At 37.3% G+C, this 19,135-nt stretch overlaps 3 protein-coding genes across 3 annotated transcripts; 2 read left to right on the forward strand and 1 right to left on the reverse strand.

The window, feature by feature from the left end:
* Positions 1–1,050: 1,050 nt before the first annotated feature.
* Positions 1,051–2,721, forward strand: LOC113685318 (melanocortin receptor 4-like). The gene has a single exon (XM_027202813.2). The coding sequence runs from the start codon at positions 1,316–1,318 to the stop codon at positions 2,123–2,125; it is 810 nt and encodes a 269-aa protein (XP_027058614.2). The 5' UTR covers positions 1,051–1,315; the 3' UTR covers positions 2,126–2,721.
* Positions 2,722–8,786: 6,065 nt separating this feature from the next.
* LOC113685390 (NACHT, LRR and PYD domains-containing protein 3) lies at positions 8,787–13,996 on the reverse strand. The gene is made up of 4 exons (XM_027202898.2): positions 13,542–13,996; positions 11,116–13,062; positions 10,373–10,466; positions 8,787–9,880 (listed from the first exon to the last, which is right to left on the reverse strand). Exons 1-4 carry the CDS (start codon positions 13,780–13,782, stop codon positions 9,814–9,816), a joined length of 2,349 nt encoding a protein of 782 aa, XP_027058699.2. The 5' UTR covers positions 13,783–13,996; the 3' UTR covers positions 8,787–9,813.
* Positions 13,997–14,119: 123 nt separating this feature from the next.
* LOC113685316 (2,4-dienoyl-CoA reductase [(3E)-enoyl-CoA-producing], mitochondrial) lies at positions 14,120–19,085 on the forward strand. Its single transcript, XM_027202810.2, has 8 exons — positions 14,120–14,551; positions 15,353–15,410; positions 16,045–16,279; positions 16,576–16,675; positions 17,156–17,228; positions 17,631–17,777; positions 18,229–18,291; positions 18,872–19,085. The coding sequence occupies exons 1-8, from the start codon at positions 14,196–14,198 to the stop codon at positions 18,929–18,931; spliced, it is 1,092 nt and encodes a 363-aa protein (XP_027058611.2). The 5' UTR covers positions 14,120–14,195; the 3' UTR covers positions 18,932–19,085.
* Positions 19,086–19,135: the final 50 nt, after the last annotated feature.

The raw sequence follows: 19,135 nt of genomic DNA on the forward strand, positions 1-19,135 counted from the left end.
ATACAAGGAAAACCGGTTTTTATTTCCACTTAATGTGAACTTTTTAAAGCTTCAACTAAATTGGAATCAGTATAGGTTGACGATTTCTCAATAAGCACCCCCTCGATTAAGTGCCTTCCTTCTGATAAGCTCCCCCCTTTTTTTTCGCCAGAATTTTCAATAAGCGCTTAATTATTCTAAATGCGGAAAATTTCAGTTTCTTCTTCGTTTTCCAGTTGTGATCAATACGATAATTGTCTTGAAAATTCTTAAAATACAATGTCAAGCAGACGGATGACGAGAGACACTGATAAAATCTCTAAAACAGAGGAAGCGAAAAAATCGTTACTTTATTCTGCACACACTGTATACAACACCTGTACAAAGGCCGGACATAAGCGTGGTTTTATTTTTATGGGAAAACAGAAAACGAAAAGCGAAGGATAGAATAATAACAAAAGTTGTATGTTTGCCATCACGTTTGGGCTGTAATTGACCTTTCTTTTATAAAACTGAGATATTCGATGAAAAAGATCAAAGCAATTTTCTCTGGGGTTCAGTGTAACCCCCCCTGATACCTTACGAGGAGCGTGCAAGCAAAATGTAGAAAGGCAGCTGAAATTTCATTTTTTTCCATTTTTATTTATTTTTTTTTAAATAAACCTTGACGTTGGGAAAACTGGCAAATAAAAGATTCTTAAAGTTTTTGTTGCTAAGTGGCGTCATCTGTGAAGCACTGCATTGTTTCTGAAACAGTTTAATTGGCAGAAATTTATTGATATCCAAATATCCATTTACTGAAATCTCTTTTGTTGAATAAAAGGGTGCTTGCTCCACATTGAATTGAGACAGATAAACTGCGTACAAATACCTCTGACAAAGGAGAATTTGTTTAACAATCAAGAGCTTCTTCAGTTAGTGATCACTTTCTTAATTCTCATGACCCTAATATGTGATTCAGGGGTGATATTGTGAGGAGAAATTAGATGCCGGTCACTCAAAGGGGTCAAAAAGTTAAAAAGGAAACATCAAGTTTAAATTAGTACTCAGGCAACTAATAGATATCTTTCTGAGAAATTTCTGACTTTTTTACTTTCAAATGCTTGTTCACGTTAAAACCATTGATCGTTTTGTAAAGACATCCAAATACATGACTCGAGAAAAAAAAAATTACATGTACCTTGCTGTCAATTAATTGATACTTCCGCTTTGCGAAGGCTGAGTCCATTTGACGCGAACACACACACCGATCAAGTTTACTAAGGGCACAGTTTGCTGTTATTAAGGATACGAATGGGTTAACGTGGAATTATCCAATCTTTTAGACTGAAAAAAGATGACTTCTACTCGAGTTATTAGCCTATCAATACTGAATGGTCTTCTTGGTGCGTTTGGGACCGTGTTGAACACTACAGTGGTTTTCGTGATCTTCAAGAACAAAGACCTACGAAAGGGACTAAACCTATTTATTTTAAGCCTATCATTGGCAGATCTTCTTAGCAACGTCCTAGCTCAGCCAATTTACATCTATCTACTCGCGCACGGCACGGAAAGCGATCTTCACAATTTGATAAAGGCGTTTCACTTTTTCGCCTTTGTTAGTCTGCACGCTTCCACCAACAATCTAGCCGCCATAACGCTGTATCGCTTGAGAGCGCTCTCTCGCCTCTTCAGACATCTCATTCTCATATCTAGAAAGCAAACTTGGTGCGCTATCGTTACCGTTTGGTCAGCAGCAGTCACAATGGCGGTTTTTTTCGATATAGAGCCAGGAAAATCCGCCGCACCTTATATCCATCTCCTCGTCATTCTGGCGTGGATTGGAAGCTATGCAGGGATATACGGGCTTGTGCGCCAACACAAGCAAAGAATTTCCTCTAAAGAAGGAATGGTCTCATGCCCTTTTATGATGGCGAACTTGAAATACGAGAGCGAGGCAGCTAAAACATCGGCAATTCTTGTGGGGACGTCTGTTATCTGTTTCTTTCCCGATGTGGTGTATGAACTGCTCGGAGTGGCTGAAAAAACCAGATTGCAGTGGGCTTACACTTTGCTTTTCGCCAACGCTGTAATAAATCCTTGTGTTTTTATTTGCAGAAGTCAGCAGTTTAGAAGAGCGTTTCGCAAAACGTGCAGATGTGTATGAGATGGGCCACTAGGGAACGGTAGCCTTTCTTTACAAGAAAATCTCTGTTTGATTAATTCTTTCCGCAAAGGGCCGAAATAAAGTTTAAAAAAATTGATTCGTACCTCGAACACCGGTTGTCTCAAATATATGCAGATCTAACTTTTAGAATTCATGATAAAAATTAGACCGATTGCAGCTTCATTGGCAAAAAAGGTAATTAGAACACAGATTTCTGTATTTTTAATTGTAGCGAAAAAAAAGGTAGATTAAAAAAAACTTGTATTACACAATTTTTTCCTTTATAGGAATAGATTCTTTACCGTGGGTTGATCGCTATTCGAAAATCGCAAGTAAATATTGTCAAAATAAAACAGAAGCGAGTAAAAATTGAAGCGGTACTTGATTATATATGTTTTTTGTGAACCACTGGCCAACGGATGAGCCTAACTCGCTCACATATGGCCACGTGGAAGAAATTTTTCTTAGAACAAATTCACATCTATCTACAATAAAGGCTGTGCAACATTATGCGCTACGATGATTTCTTTGATAAAAAGAGTTTCCGACATTTCAACAGCGAACTGTCAGGAATTAAAATACACGTCACGTTAAGATCGACTAAATATTCCTTGCGTAAATATTTAGCTTACCTGCTAACGTCACTTTAAATTAAATGCAATGAGTTGACGCACAGAATGGAACAAGCTGAGAGCACCTTTTGTTAAAATTAGAATATAGATAAAAATAAATTGACGTTAAGGTGCCCCTCTTTCAGATATTTTTTTCAAAGAAAAAGAAGGACCAAAAAAAACCGGTCGTCAAATCAAGGTAGATTATAATGCGTTTTCTGATACGTCACCTTTACTTGTTTTTTTTTTTTCCCTACGCGCTGATTGCCGCAACTGAATTCATTTGGGGTCACTGTTCTTTTCCCATCATGTGATTGGTTTGTTTTGGCTCATTTGAACCCAGTAACAAAAATGGCATTGTAAAAATCTTTTTTACTATAGTTTTCAAATGTGGGTCTGAAGCTATGGACAGCTCAGTGCAAGTGCCGGTCGACAGACTCGTCAGCATGGCACAGCCGGCGGGGTGACACTATAATTTTCACAAAGAAAGGAGTAAAAAAAATTGCCACTAATGCACACGTTTGAAATCCGAGAAAAAGTCACCGTAAGGACGGGGTATCGCGGGCTTGCTGAGGTTATTTAATCATTTAATTTATTAAAATTTATTGATGAACGGATACCCAGCTTATCTTTCGAAAGGCTTGGTCCTTAATTTAGCGTCCCTTCCCTTTTTGGCGCGCTAAGTCTGGAAAGGAGTGTTTCTATGGGCGACGTCACGACTCACAAAAGAGCTAAAGCTCAACGGAGAAGATTTTATTTCTAAATAAGAGATGTACAAAATAGAATTGCAACCAGGGTCCAAAATGCTTAGCATCCCCTAACAAAGTTCGAAGTTGCATATTTGGAAACATGAGACAATACAAGTACTATTATGTAAGCGAATTGAAGTAAATGCAACCGAGGGTCGATGGTGATTCAGGATTGCATTGCTCTTCCTAATGCTGTGATTGATCTGAAGAGTTTTGCACGGCCATATATCACCTGCTCTGCACCAATCAAATACAAGACCATTATCATGTGTTCACTGCCCTCATTGGCTCCCTGAGATCTCTAGTACGACTTGATTGACCGTCTTTCTTACTTTCATTTGCGTTTTAGAACATTCAATCGTTTAGCGCCTTATAGCTTTGGAACGGTTATCAGAATGCTTAAGAATATTGATACGTAAATTACATAAAATTATAATCTAGCGGCGTTGACTGATTATAAATAACTCTAAGTTATGTAAGGTATTTGACTCTTTCTTCTGTTTTTGATAGAAGAGAGCAAAATCTTCGATCAATTTCTTTTTAGAACGATCATTTTTAATCTTTAATTAATATTGTTGCAATATGTTTTAAAACAACTTGCATCTTGACCGGTCTTTTCTCATTAACTTTATATAAGCCTCAAACAAGCATATCAAACATCAAGGCGTTTCTAAGCAACGTACCAAGTCACTGCTTGAAAAGGTGCAATTCAGTTCCCCCCCCCCTCCCAGTAACCATCAAACTCCAATCAAAGAAATCCTTTTATTTCTTTATGTCTTCAACCCTTTAACCGGCCTAAGAGTGACCAGCATCTAATTTCTCCTCACAATATCACCCTTAAATCAAACATTAACGTCATGAGAATGGAGGAAATGATCACCAACTAAAGCAGTTGTTGATTATTAAACAAATTCTCTTTGTTAGCACCCTGGGAAATGTATAGTGAATAGTACGGAGAATATGGATACTGATGTTAGGGAATAAACGGTTCAGTAGGTCGTACATCTTTGACTATATCTTTTTTTTTTTCAATTAATTTAGGCGACTAAGAAGCGGCGAAAGAACGTAAATGTTTATCTTCAGGAGGCTGCTACTTCATTAAACATTTGAATAAAAATAAAAATAAAAGTACGATTTTTAAAATGTTCAGAGCAAACATATTGCAAACTATCACATGATTGGAGGGACTTAAAAACAAACCTGCCACTCTGTCTTAAATTCAGCAGCTGCAGCATACAGTAAATTGTTTAACGAGCCTTTTTGAATTATTGATTATCATTAATGTTCATATTTTATCCTTTTTTTCGGAGAATATAACAACTAAGAAATCGAAGATAGCTCAGTTTCTAAGGCTCAAAAAATTCTGAGTCGAAAATGAAGTATTCTGGGCGTAAGTTGGAATTGACACAGATGATATCTCAACATCAAGGCTTTTCTTTGCCTTTCTCCTTCTTCTTTTTTTCTCCCAAATCTTCGCGGAGGTCACTCTGTCCTCTGCAGCTCGTTCAAATTGAGGAACACGAGAAAAAAAAAAAGGAGCAAGCTCCATGAATCAGGACAGACAAATGGATGCCTTTCATGATGTGCGTGCGACTGAGAGCTTGCATGAGCGACGCGTATCAACCTTCAAACATATGGTGGTTATTTTCCAAGAGATTATAAACAGTTGATATTCTCTTGTTATTTTCCTTATGCTTAAAACTTTTATCTTCTTTACACGGAAACGGGCGACCTTTTCTTTTTTCATCGTCATATATTTTCAGATTCTTTTGAGAAACCATTACATACCATCGGTTCGTTCAGGGAAAAAACTAAACAACGTGTTTTAGAAACTATTTTTTTTAAAAACAAATGTTTACATATGATATTTTAAGAGGCTCGACGTGCTTTTCGCATTTTGCACAAATTAATAACGTTGTGAAATTCCAGTCTAGGGAAAATTATTTTTGAGAATAGTTCGCTCTAGTGAAATAAAGTTTATTTCCTCTTTCCATCAATTCTAAAATAACTAAATCACTCAATTAATTTTTATTCTAACCATCTGAGTAACAAAGGCGTACTGATCAATTTAAAATAAAGTTTTCCATTTTCTATTTTAACAGTATTCTATAAATCGAACATTTAACACGACGACTGCTCAGGTAGACAGCTCACCACAAACAAAAAACTACCGTGATCAAACAGACGCTTTAGAGATTATTTCTGTCATTTCTTTCTGTCTCTTTTTTCCGGGGGAGTTATCACAGATACCTTCGACAGTTACAAGCAAAGCTTTCGGCTTAAGTGTTGTTACTAAATACAGAGCGTCGACTTATTTGCAAGGACCATTTGATAGAAGCTTCACAAACGATGCACTCCAGTTTACCGTTGAAAACCTTGCCACTGCCGAATGTCTCGCACCATCTTGGTAAGTACGGCCTGAAACTGGTGGCTGCGCCAAATGATTAAGCAAGGATTTAAAGATGAGCTCAGGAACAAAATGGTGAATCCCCAATCCATTCTACTCTCGTCTGCGCGTCCCATGAAATCCAACACAATATCCGGGAAGAAACAAATCAGCGAGGAAGCTACTAAAATTGCCGAGGTTTTTACGGATTCGCTCTCATATTCGAGACTAGCAGTTTGCAACTGTGTCGTGGGTGAACCTTCCAATGCAACTATCTTCGCCCTATGCCTTTTAACCAAACAAAAGAGGCCGACATAGCCAGCAATCCACGCTAATGTCATTGCCAAATGAAAATACGCCGCGACAAGTTTGCCAGTATCAGTTGCGAAAAACACACCCACTAGAACCGACATTACCCAAACCAGGGTGACTGCGATTACAACTTGCTGCCTCGACAGAAAAAGATACGAAAAAGGGCGGGAAAGCGCTCTCATTCGGTGGATTGTCATGGCCAGTAGATTCATGGTGGAAGCGTGTAGAGTGATAACAGCGACCATCGTAAAAGTCTTCATAAACGTTAGGCTTGTCTCACCAAGGTTTAGAACAGCGTACACATATATCGGTTGCGAAATTGCACAGTTCATGAAGTCTGCTACACAAAGGCTCAAGATCAGAAGATTTAGCCCTTTCTGCAGGTTTCGATTGTTAACGATGACAAAAGCAACCACTAAATTCATGAAACTTCCAAATGCACTGAGTAAGGAATTGACAACCGCGAGTACAATAAGTTTTGCTTCCATCATCTTTCAAAGAAAGGGTAAAAAGTCCTCTGTGCCCAAAAATAATGTGGTTAAATGTTGATAACATGAGTTGTTGTCGTCTTGAAGCCACTGGAGAGGCATATAAGCCATTATCACGGTTATAACTGACAGTACAGAAAATTCATAATTGCAGTTTTTATAAATATTTCATTAGTCATAGAATGAAACGGATATTTAAATTCGGTTTTTATTATTCACCTGAACATAAGCATGCTTACTTTTCTTTGCAGTTGGACTATCTCTCATTGAATAAGGTAAGACGAAAAATTTACCATACCGATCTTCAAATTAGAATTTGACACTAGGTAAATTTTTGTAATCACAGGGGTAGGGATGTAATTTGTTAGTTGATTTATTTTTGACTCAGTTCCTTGGGGATGGCGTGCATAGATGCAATGTTGTTGTCATGTATGCGATCTCCGAGTGACACACTGTCACCAGTTAAACAAATATGAATTATCGCACGTCATTTTTGCTAGTCAGCTAAATTCAAATTAGCTCGAAAATTTCGCAGCTGCATTTGAGCACAGAAAAAATGTATTTGTTAAAGTCTTATCTGCTTCTGAGTTAAGTCTACACGCTCTTCAGAACACGATAATACGTTCTGTTCCTTCTTGTCAAGATATGTAAGCAGTCTTTTGATTAACCGCGCATTAAAAAAATGGCCTTCTTTTTTCGGTAAGACAAAAGAAAAATGATTGACAGATTTAAATCTTTGGTGCTTTTTTTTTTAAATGTTCGAAATTGGTGTACTACAAAGAGGCAGACGGCAAAAAAATTGCTTTTAGTGAAGTAAATTACACGTTTGACGAACAGCTAAGTGGTTCATTTTCGACTCTAAAGTATTGCGAAGGCAAATTAATTAATTGCCGTCGCAAAAATGTTCATTACGCTTTTTGCAAAATTGCCTGCATGGTTTTAGCAAAATTCTAACTAAGAAGTTAAGGGGTACAAGGTGATCTTTTTGCCTTAACTTCTTTAAATCCATTTTTCTTTGTACCCCTGTCTATTCATGTTTCTACTGATAAGAAGACTGAAACATCCTGAATCGCTGCGTTTCCTGGCAACTCCATCAGGTGAAAGGGCTTCACCTGCATTCAAACGCGTCAATTCCCAGTCCCCATCTGCTTGTTATTCGAAGACGGTGGAAGACTGCATCGAGATAAGAAAACATTTCGAGAAACACTCGCTAGTGAAAAAAAAAACCAAAATAATCAAATTAGATGAATCCCGAGGAGCCAAAGAACATCCAGAGAAAAAACGTGCAACCTCTTTTTGATGACGAGTAATAGACCATTCTTCGATTAGGTGCCGCAAAACCAAAACCAAAGTTGTCACAAATACCAATCCGAAGAACGGAAAAAAACATTAAGAGCCAAGAAGAAAAACCGACTAAACTTCTTAAAGCGCGGGAAAACGCGAGTGTTTAAGGCGTGATCGGTTTGGCTTTGCATTTGATTGGTTGAGAGAGAGGCGTAATCACATGGCGAAGTAAACCAAAACCAATATAATTTTCCGATTATTTCCTACACTCAATTGCAAATTTCTCTTAAGTCAGGACTTGATTGTTTTACTATTGTGGCTCGGGATTTCCTGATTAATCACAGAACGAAACCAAATGTAACTCAAGACTTATTTACTTAGAGCACCCCTGGTATTCCTGTGGAAAGGAAGGTGAAACGGGCTAGGAGAGAAGATCACTGTCAGAAAAAAAGCCTCTATTCATTGATGAAGTGATAAGGTAAATCGTACTCGCATTTCGGATCGTTATTGTAATGACCAGCACCCCACTTATTACTCTGTAACTTCTCAGTGGAAATTTTCTTTCATGTTTTTCTTTTAATAACCTGTCGCAATTATTCCAAACTGCGCGATAATATAATCAATCTGAAATCAGACCATCAGAAATGGAATGTGTTTCGGTAAATTCCTAAGTTGGCGCAAAAATTCTTACAGCTGAAATGGAACAAGAATCACATGAAGGGAGCTTGATGAATATCCCTGGAAAGCAAGTTGCGCATCCGAACGTGAGTAAACAATAACCTCACTATGAAGAGGGTGTAATTGTTGTCCATAACTAATCAAATGGAGGTATTTGAGCTGATAATTTTAATGAATAAATCAGAATACTAGATGAGAGTCATGGTTTACAATAATTTTACTAATAATAACTACTCCTAGAGTAAAACAAGAAATCAATTTAAAAATTTTTAGAGATCCAAATGAATCTTATGACATTAAATATTTACAGTTGTACAACTTCAATTAAATGATTGTACATGTCAAATTATTCTTTAGAGCGGAGCTCGCAGAGCTTAGCCCCACAATTATACAAAATAGTAGTAACCCATCAAGCCGAAAAAGTTGGATGTACGACCGTACGACCGTACAAGGTGCTACTTTTAACATGCGTCGTCAACTGAACTGCGGGCACGCCAACGTCACGGCTTTGTCCAGTAGTCCAGTGGTCAGTGCACTGGGCTCCGAGTCGCACGACCCGGGTTCCAGTCCTGGCTGGGGCAAGGCGTTTGAGACGTGCGGGAAAAAAAAAATGCGAGCTCCGCTTTTAGGCTTGGCTAAATCTATATATTACAACACAATTAATAAATTACAATGGTAATGAAATTCAATCAATTTTCCATTTAGGAAAACAATTAAAAATAGTAATAGCCTGCAGAACAGGTTGCCGTTTTTTTTTTTGGTTTTTTTTTGCATTTTATTGGCAAAGGGAGGCAAGCAAGAGGCTGGAGTGAAGTGCAATTTTTTCATGAAGGGAGTAGTGTGAAAAAAAAAATCCCCCCCCTACCCCCCTCATTTTTAACTCCCACTTGCCACTATTAAAAAAAGCTTTGTGCAGATGTTAAAAAAAGAAAATGGGAATAACTAGTAAGAGAGGAAGAGTGAATTTATTATACATTATTAAGTTTCTGTCCAACTATAATCTTTTAATTCAATCAAGTTATAAAAAAAAAACAGTTCCTCGTTTCATTTCAACCAGGGGCAAACTCCTTATCCTAGTTTCATATGAATGCCCAATGGAACCACTGCTATGACAAATATTTTGCATATTTGGAGGTATTTGTTGAAGATTTAATGTGTTGAAGATTTCTTCAACAATAATTCAGGAAATCTTGAGCCTGTCAAACTTTAAATAATCCAGCCCCAATGGCAGGGCTTTTGTGTCCAAGCTAAGAACAGAAACAAATCATTAATGTTACATAACCACATGACTAACAACGTTTCTATTATTCATACTTTTTTAAATTGTGTTTGTGATATCAAATTCAATGATGGAACAAAACTCTCAAGGACACCAAAATACTCCCGGTAGGAAAGGTTAGAAGAAGGTACCCTGCTAAAACAGAAAACGATTTTATCTTTTACTTCCAATGGCTGTTTTCAAAATTCTCACTTGCATGTGCTTTACATTTCCTTATGAATCACTTTAAATGAGAGAATTTGTTTTCGTGGTCTTACATCAAGACTTTACCCTTCCAGGCGACAAGTATATCTTTCCTCTTCACATTTTTTTTTTGGAAGATGTCATGAAATTTTATTGAAGGCTAAAAATTATATCAAAATATGAGCTATTTGTTATGAAACCCATTTTTGTTTGCTATGGGCTCACCAGTCTTGTCCCTCCACTCAACCTTAAAAAACTAGTTTAAAGAAGCACTCACCTGACTTCTTGTAACGTTGCATGAGAATGGACAGCCTCCATCAGGGAATTAAACACTGTCTCAGACAACACTTTGGGTGAACTCCTTTCTTCACCTGAAAGAAGACATTTAACACAAAAAGCATATAGAAGTGAAGTAATATGGTCCGTCTTATATTGTAATCACTTGTGATGTGGGCTGCAAACTGCTTTTGTTCTTCAAGTGATTAGGTCAACTAGTTATGGAACAAACTATGGAGTGCCATTCTCCACTGTGATTGATTTACACTTCATGTTTTAAGATAGTTTCAGACTAGCTGACTGGTTATTTCTCTTTGTTCTAGATACCTTATCATTATCCTTAAACAAAGGAAAGTACACACTAGACCAATCTGAATTGATTATAACCTGAAAACATTTGAAGTTAAAATATATCCATTTTGGACATTTTTAAAGTGTAAGGATTTTGACTGAAATTTATCCATTCTGAGTGGATGCCATTCTGAGTGATTCTGCTTAGGATTTTTTTTTAATTTTCAACTTCCCATAGCCATTCCTTTAAACCACATCTTTTGTCAAACTGGTGGCAAACTTAACCTGGCAAAGCTGTCATTACCATTGCCTCTACTATTCTTGCTTCAAAAAGCCCTGAGTGTATTGAATGTTCTTGAGATTGGAAACTTGATTTGGGAGTGAAAACAGTATAAACAGCTTAAAAGAACTCACAATGCTTTGATACAAATAGAAATACCAGTACACCTATACCTTGTGGCATTTCTTCTGTCCCAGATACCACAGGACAACCAAGCCGCAGCTCTTTCAGCTTTGGTAGGAGTGAGAGTGCTGGAGCTACCAATCCAAAACCTGCATCAGAGAGCTTGTTGCCATGGAGATCCAAGTGTTCCAAATTTGGAAGATCTTTAAAAGCTGAGATTAGAAACCCCAAACCATGATCTGTGATGCAGTTGTTTGCAAGTGATAACCTTTCCAGATGAGACACATGAGAGAGTGACTTTGTAAAAGCAATCAAATTACCATCAGTGATCATGTTTGACTGCAGGTTTACCTCTTGGACTGAGACCATTTCAGGTAGGAACCTTGCAAGTACTTGTAGAGCTTGCTTTCCTACTTGACTGTGCTCTATCAGTAGAGACTTCACTGTTTGGACATTCAACAGAAAAAAAACCAGAGCCCTAACTTTGTATGGGGTTGCATTTAAATGATGTAGTGCTGCCACACCTGGGGGCATTTGTGATCCCAGTTTATAGGCCAATTGTCCCTGGTTTGATTCGTATAAGGAGAGAATACAAACTTCAAAGAACAACTGTGCAAGGCTTTCATCTTCTTCAACCTCAGCAGCACCTTCCTGCAAAAGAAGCTCCAGTACAGGTGGAAAGGCATCTCCTAATAGCCCAGGTGTGAAAAGAAAGAGAACAGAATTTAATCCTGAGGACAGGCAGTTCATGATGTAAACACTGACAAAATCAAAGACAGATCTGTCTGTGAAAGCCTGCTTGATCTTGTTGCTCAACCACAGGGCTGCAAGAAATTCTTGATAGGATCTGTGCGAAAACCGACACTTCTCAACGGGTTTAAGCCTTGAAGCTCCCAACTCCTTTGATAGGAAACCAATGTCTAAAACACCTTTGTAGGTGCACTTTCGCTCAAGTTCGTGTACATCAAAAAGTAACTGATCATTCAGCAATCCATTGAGTGAAATCTCCCCCAGTGATAACAGGCTCTGGAATAGATCATCTGGAATATCTTCTAAGGTGGAGATATCACCAGGATCAATGCTGTTCTGACCAGATTGTCTGGCATAATATCTCTTCACAAGTAAAAGAGTGAGTTCAGTGAAAAGAGTTGTCATTGATGAAAGCAGAGCTGCTTGAGGCATCTCCTCCCACATTGCACAGATGAGCATTGCTGTAAGAGGAATTCTGGCAATGTTCTCAGCAACAGGATGCATTTCAAGTTGTGATATCAAACTCTCAGCCATTGGTACATCATCTTGAAAGTACTTGAGAACAAATTCATGAATGTTCTCACTTGTGAAACCAGTGATCTCAATACGAGAATCCATGAACCAGTGTACACGGGCACCTTTACCTGGCCGTGACGTCACAATGACAGTACAATTTCTGAATATCTTGCCCATGATGAGATCTTCGATATCCTTCAGTTGCACAGGATTGACTTCATCATAACCATCTAAAATTAAAAGAACATCTTCTTGGTTGGCAGAGATATACTGGAAGAGATAATCAGCAGAGTAAGGAAAATCTCTTGGAAAGAGAAACTCAAAAAGGTCACTCTTCAGATTTCCTTTCATCTGTTTCAGTTCCATAAAAAGGATAAGCTTGAATTGCTGTAAATTGGGGTTTCCACAAGCCCAGTCGTACACTATCAGTGACAAAAACGTACTCTTTCCCACTCCAGCTTGTCCTTCAATAAGGATACGTTTCTGCTTGGTGAAAGGTGAGTGCTGTTGAAAGACCTCAACATACGAGTTCAAGGGCTCCTTCTTAATGGTTCTCCCTTGATGAGTCTCTGTGATCATCTGGAGATTGGTATAGATGTGTTTGATGTGAATATGAAATGACTTATTCCATGCAAGAGGCTGTAGCCATCCAATCACATTCTTGTATAGGTCACATAAAGATTCTTGAAATGTACTCAATGGAGATGAAACTTTTCTTTCACTGGCTTGATCTGCAAACAACATCAAAATCAATTATACATTACACAAACACTATTTTAACTCTAGATGATTGTGTTCTGTCAATATTGTATCAAAAAAGCTACCACTGAATCAGTAAAATCTCAGATGTTCCTATATGCTAATTAAAGTTCAAGATATGAATAAATCCAGGTCGAATTTTTGGACCACAGGCAGAGAAATACCATGAGCCATACCACCCAAAGTATGAAGAAGGAAAGGTTCTCTATATTCTAAGGAAGCTTACAGAATGCATTTAAATTGTTGATACATTTCCATGGAGATCATGTACAGTATTCTGAAAAAGCGTAATTCATGACGGTGTGAGAATTGAACTGGGGGAAGGGGCGTATTAAAGCAAACTGCGGTTGATATCAATACTTCCTTAAAAGGAGAATCCATCAATTTCATAAGTTTAATAATTTTGTGGTGAATTGAAGCTACATAAATGTATCGATCTAAAAACTCCTACCCAATAGGTCATCTCTCAGTTCCAGGCGATTGATTCCACCTAAGATGGCGGCCAGAAATTCCTTGTTCTCCGCATTTAGCAAGTTTCTGTTTTCAAGTTCATCAAACAACTCTAGTGGCCTTTTAAGTCTCTCCAAAACTCCGACAGGAATGTGCTGCTTGCACATAAACTTCAACTCAACGAATTCTCGATCAGTGATTCCATTTGAGATAGACAACAGCTTAACACGAAAGGGATCCATGACTTTCGCTGCTGTTCAGTTTTCCATTTTATCGTCCGTAAATTAAAAGCGTTATAAGGGTAGCATTTCAATCATTGTTGTTGTCGCAGCACTAAGAATTAAGAACTTATACAAGCCATTATGTAATTGAATCAGTGTCCTTCTTGTCCGGGAGTGTAATTGAGGAATGCGGAGTAAAAGTAGCTTTTTAAGAGAGACTGGGATAGTTTTCAACAAGTGTCCAAGTGGAGAGGGGTAATACGGATTGAACGTGACTTCAAAGAAAAAACCTCTGAAATTTAATGCCAGAAATTTTAAGAAATCGTCTCATGGACAAAATATTATTTTATTCAACACAATAAAAAATTATCTGCAAGATATATAAACTACAGTTTACTTCTTAAAAAAGATTCAATACGTAGTAGAGAGGGGTGATGAGAAAATTAGTTCTAAGTAGATTCCAGTATGGGATAGTAGGTGCGTTTTTAGCCGATTTCAATATGGCGGCTTCGAAGAGAGTGGTTCGCTCATTGTGGCACTTTATATCTAGGATAGATCCCTTAAGACATAGACTTTTGTTTATGAATAGAATAAAAAGTACCAGATACTTCAATACAAGTGTTAATCGTCCCTCCAAAGGGGCCAACTTTCCAGTTCAAAGCGATTGTATGTTGCCTGAAAAATGTTTTGAGGGCAAGATTGCATTCGTTACTGGTGGAGGAACAGGTCTAGGGAAGGGAATGGTGAAAATGTTATCTGAACGAGGTGCGACTGTCATCATATCCAGCAGGTGCTAATGCAAGTTTTTCTTTTAGATGAATTTTTGTAGGAAAATTCCTTAAGAATCAATAAATGTATTATTTCATGATAATGAATGAAAAATTGATTTGAATTAATGTTAAGATGAATGTTCGCTATTCTTTTTTTAATTATTATTATACGTGATATGTAAATGCTGAAGACTTCTGGAGACTTGAGTTAAGTTCTTAATATTGCCTGGTACTCACAAAATTTTTAGGTTAATACTTTGAATACTTTGAAATAAAAAATTAATTGCCACCTAGGTAAGTGCAGTTATTGATACATGAGTAATTTCCTTATTTTCTGGATTTGCGAACTAGAAATAGGTCAAGATGTGCATTTTACAGGATTAATGAAAAATAGGATTTTATAAAATGACCTGATATACTGTCATCTGACAGATTATTACAGAAATTTTAGGTACTGTGCTCAGTTCTCTGCAGTAGCAAACAAATTTTTTTGTGGTCATTATTGTGATGAACTGAGTATTTGATAATGATTATTATGATAGTATGATTAGCAATTGATTGAAACCAGAGAGTGACAGTTCATCCTGTGGTGTTATCCTTCAGGTGAGAGTAGACCTGGAAAGGACAGTTGTTGACTGAAGTTTTGACATTGTGAGTGCAAGTGATTCATAGAGCGAAGAGAGGACTCTGATGAATACTTCTACTTAGGTTACTGAAATGTCAATCACTCTCCTAGACAACATTCCTTTCCAGGGCTACTCTCACATGGATCAGAGGACATAATCAGTTAATTACATTGTGTTATATTAAATGAAAAATAGGAAGCTTGAAGTTCTTGAAAAGACAGCTGAGGAAATATCTAGTGAAACTGGAAACAAAGTAAGTCCTAGTTAAAGGAAAGAATATGACCATTTTCACCATTGCATGGTGATAATAGACTTAGATTATTGGTTTTCTGATCACTGCTCACTTTAATTGGTCTCAAAAATATGTTCAATCCTCTTGATGAATCTTTATTTTTACATGCTTTGGTCTGAGTTCTTCCTGGCTCTGTGTGATGTTACCTTTTTCTGAATAGCTGTTGTTATTACTTAGATTTTGAGACTCTCAACTGTTGAGCACTCCTGAGTGAGTATAGTCCATGTGCCAAACCATGTTCAACACAGTCAGTTTTCATATTCTGTGAAGAATCCCCTTAGAGTATTTCCACATCCAACAGCAAATTATCTATCAAATAACCCTTTCACTCTGAGGAGGGATCAAAGATGAATTTCTCCTTAAACACTAGTACATTTTCAAGCAGAAAGGTGATGAGAAGAAAGAATCAACCATGGGAAATTGTTTTATTGAACACTTAATTTTTTTCACTCAAATTATATGAAATGTATGGCAGGCAGGGCTGAGAATTGGTTCCTTGATATTGGGATTGCTAACATTCACTCTCAAACTGTTCAGAACTAGGTCTGATCACCATGCTGAAATGTTCATTGATGAAACAACTTCCAATCCTTAGGTTTTACCAGTAGCCGCGGATGTGCGTGATCCATCACAAGTGGCAGCTGCTATAGATTTCTGTGAGAATAAGTGTGGTCTCCCTGATATAATCATCAACAATGCAGCAGGGAATTTTGTGTCTCCAACAGAGAGGCTGTCACCAAATGCTTGGAGAACAGTCATTGACATTGTCCTAAATGGCACAGCATATGTAACATTAGACTTAGGAAAGCGTTTGATTAAAGCCCAAAAAGGTATTTTTTTTAACAATTGCATTGTTTCTTTACCAGGGTCAGAATGGACTAAATCCATGTTAAGAAGAAAAGTATCTTGGAGACAATGTAATAGTTCTTTTACCCCTTTTCTTCCTTGCCCTTCTCCCTTCCTACTCATTCTTTTTTCCCATGCCATTTAGGAACATACCCATGAGCCCTACTTTTGAAAATATTTTTTTATATCAGTTTTTAAATAAATAAAAGCTAAAATCTCCAAATTATACCTATAAGTAGCAATCTGTGAGTGATTTCATAGGGCATGCATCTATTTTCAGGTGCAAATTTTTTGGCAATCACAACCATCTATGCCAAATCTGGTTCAGGTTTTGTGGTACCATCAGCAGCCTCTAAGGCTGGTGTGGAGACCATGACCAGGTAAGAACATATGACAAAGTAAATTACCCCAAATAGTGGAGCAGTTTTCATTTGATTGTCAATAGCATTGAGGGATTGCATTGTTTCATTTTCAAATCACTTTATGATTGCTTTACAAAACACTCTCTCAACTATAGCTTGCAAGCTTACCCTCAATAAAAGCACTGAAGGATGAGTGTTTTTCCATCAGTGGGAAGATTTGAGATGAGTTAGAGAGAGGTTTTCAAGGGGTCTGGCACTGCTGGACCCCTGATGGACCTCTTCCCTGCTTGCATTGCTCAAGGTCCTATAGTTTCCTGCAGGCAAAAAAATACTTGTTCAGAAGTGCTAATAATAAGGGCCCTTATTGTGTAGGCCCTTATCTCAACTTATCACAAGCAAAGCTAAAACCTTTGACAACTTGATCTCTTGTGCTTTTCTGTGCCTCAAGCAGTTTGTTCATTTTTACTTGGGTTTTAAATGAATTTTAACCTTTGTTAGATCCCTGGCAGCAGAATGGGGAAGATATGGAATGAGATTCAATGCTATTGCTCCAGGACCCATTGAGACCAAGGTACAAGACCTCTGATTCCCATTAGTAACTAGAAAATTGGGGAGGAGAGCTTCTGCCCCTGCTCCAATATCAGCCCCACCCTATTCTAGTTATAAAGTTTTTGTTCCCCTCTCCTGAAGTATTGTAGTCATGATGTTAACTTTCCTTACAATTTTTACACTAAATTTTCCAATTGGCAGTGTTACCATCACATTTTTTCAAATCTTTAGTTTCCAAAATCAAGTAGTTGTCTCCATTTCTTTCATTTTACAACTTTGTACATTAGTGGGTTAAGAGGGGACATATCTAGTTGAGCTATACCACTGACTTAATGTATAATTATTTTTCATGTTAATAATAATAAATATTTGTCTACTGGGAAAAAAAGTGATACGTTTTTGAAGTGTATCTATGTAATTTCAGGGTGCCTTCAGCCGTCTAGATCCCACAGGAGAATTTACAAAGCATGCTATAGAACGCATTCCAACTGGCAGACTCGGTGAAATCCCAGAACTGGCAAACCTAGCAATGTATCTTGTCAGTGACTACTCCAGTTGGATGACAGGAGAAGTATACCTCAACTAGTTTATCTTTGTCACTGTTGTTTGTTTATTCTTGGCCTTAACACACACAGGGTGTCAATTAACAAATGCCACAGAAAATAGGGAAAATTTCATGTAGAAAATTAGAAATTCTCACCCCTAAAAAGGAAACAAATAGGAAGCTTTCTTTGAGTTATATCCTCTTAACAACACCAATGACAACTCTGTTCCACAACCCAATGCTTTCTTTAGTAATAGACAATCATGATGGCGTGCATCCTTGATGTACTTTAATTTACATGAATATGGTGATATTTCAAATATTTATTAAGCAAAAGTGTTACCAAAATATAGAAACTTGACAATTTGCACAAACTTTTTGAGGACTTGCCCTGGAGGATAACACATGAAGGTCTGATTCACCTACTGTTATTCAGGATAAACCTCTGATCACTCTCAATGATTTGCATTTTGTGCAGGTTGTAACATTTGATGGAGGAGAGTATGTCTCTATGGCTGGTGAATTCAATGATTTCAGAAAGGTATGTTTATAACCTTAATCACTACATTTGAATATGTAGTATGATCTCCTGCAGGACAGTAGTCCTGAGGCGAGAGTTTTAACCCTTTAACTCCCAGATCAAATTTTTACTTCTCCTTACTGTCAACCTTACAATTTATAGAATATTAGTTCAGAGAATTTAGTGTCAGATCAACTAATTATCCCCAAATTTATATTTTCCTTTATTCTCATCACTGATCTGGTTGATATTGCAACAATATTGTCAGGCAAAATTCTGTCTTGGTCACTCATGGGAGTTAAAAGGTTAAGTTCAGTCTGAGTAAACTGATCGGTCAGTTCAGGCATGCTGTTTTTGGCTACAAGACTTTGTGCAAGTTGATCATGATTGGTCATTTTCAATCTGTCAGTATGTTAGGTTATTCTGTTCTGTTCATATGTTGTGTAAATGTTGTGGAGTCGTTTGTATGGCGCTGGTAGTTGTCAACACTTGCCAAGTCAATAGTGTGGTTCATAAGTCAGCGATCATTGGCAGTGTAATTGTTGACATCACATTTTACATTAACTTTACCTTTTGATTTTTTGTTGTGCTTGCATTTTAGATTCCGAAGGAACAGTGGGACCAATTGGAAGCAATTATCAGGAAAACTAAGGGTTCTTAATATATTCTCTCAATTTTATATTCAAACTCTCCTAGTCTGAAATTAACTTTGCTACTGTTTTTCATCTAAGGCAAGAAAGATAGACAAATTTCTTCAGTTTCTTTTCATTAAAACAGTTAATATTTGATTAAAGAATAAAAGTTCATGTACTGTCCATTTGTAGTTATTTCAGCATGGTTTGCTTCTGTATCTCTTAATTTTCAA

The sequence above is a fragment of the Pocillopora damicornis genome, chromosome 3 (genome assembly GCF_964200805.1).
Source record: "Pocillopora damicornis chromosome 3, jaPocDami1.2, whole genome shotgun sequence".
NCBI classification, from domain to species: Eukaryota; Metazoa; Cnidaria; class Anthozoa; order Scleractinia; family Pocilloporidae; genus Pocillopora; species Pocillopora damicornis.

What these genes read in the sequence shown, in the direction of transcription:
- LOC113685316 (XM_027202810.2), top strand. Translation starts at nt 14,196, where the DNA reads ATGAGAAAATTAGTTCTAAGTAGATTCCAGTATGGGATAGTAGGTGCG. An exon ending in CTAGTGAAACTGGAAACAAA is followed by an intron (nt 15,411 to 16,044) that starts GTAAGTCCTAGT and finishes TCCAATCCTTAG; the next exon opens with GTTTTACCAGTAGCCGCGGA. An exon ending in CAGGACCCATTGAGACCAAG is followed by an intron (nt 17,229 to 17,630) that starts GTACAAGACCTC and finishes ATGTAATTTCAG; the next exon opens with GGTGCCTTCAGCCGTCTAGA.
- LOC113685318 (XM_027202813.2), top strand. Translation starts at nt 1,316, where the DNA reads ATGACTTCTACTCGAGTTATTAGCCTATCAATACTGAATGGTCTTCTT.
- LOC113685390 (XM_027202898.2), bottom strand. Translation starts at nt 13,782, where the DNA reads ATGGATCCCTTTCGTGTTAAGCTGTTGTCTATCTCAAATGGAATCACT. An exon ending in ACTGAGAGATGACCTATTGG is followed by an intron (nt 13,063 to 13,541) that starts GTAGGAGTTTTT and finishes TGTTGTTTGCAG; the next exon opens with ATCAAGCCAGTGAAAGAAAA. An exon ending in GACAGAAGAAATGCCACAAG is followed by an intron (nt 10,467 to 11,115) that starts GTATAGGTGTAC and finishes GTCTTCTTTCAG; the next exon opens with GTGAAGAAAGGAGTTCACCC.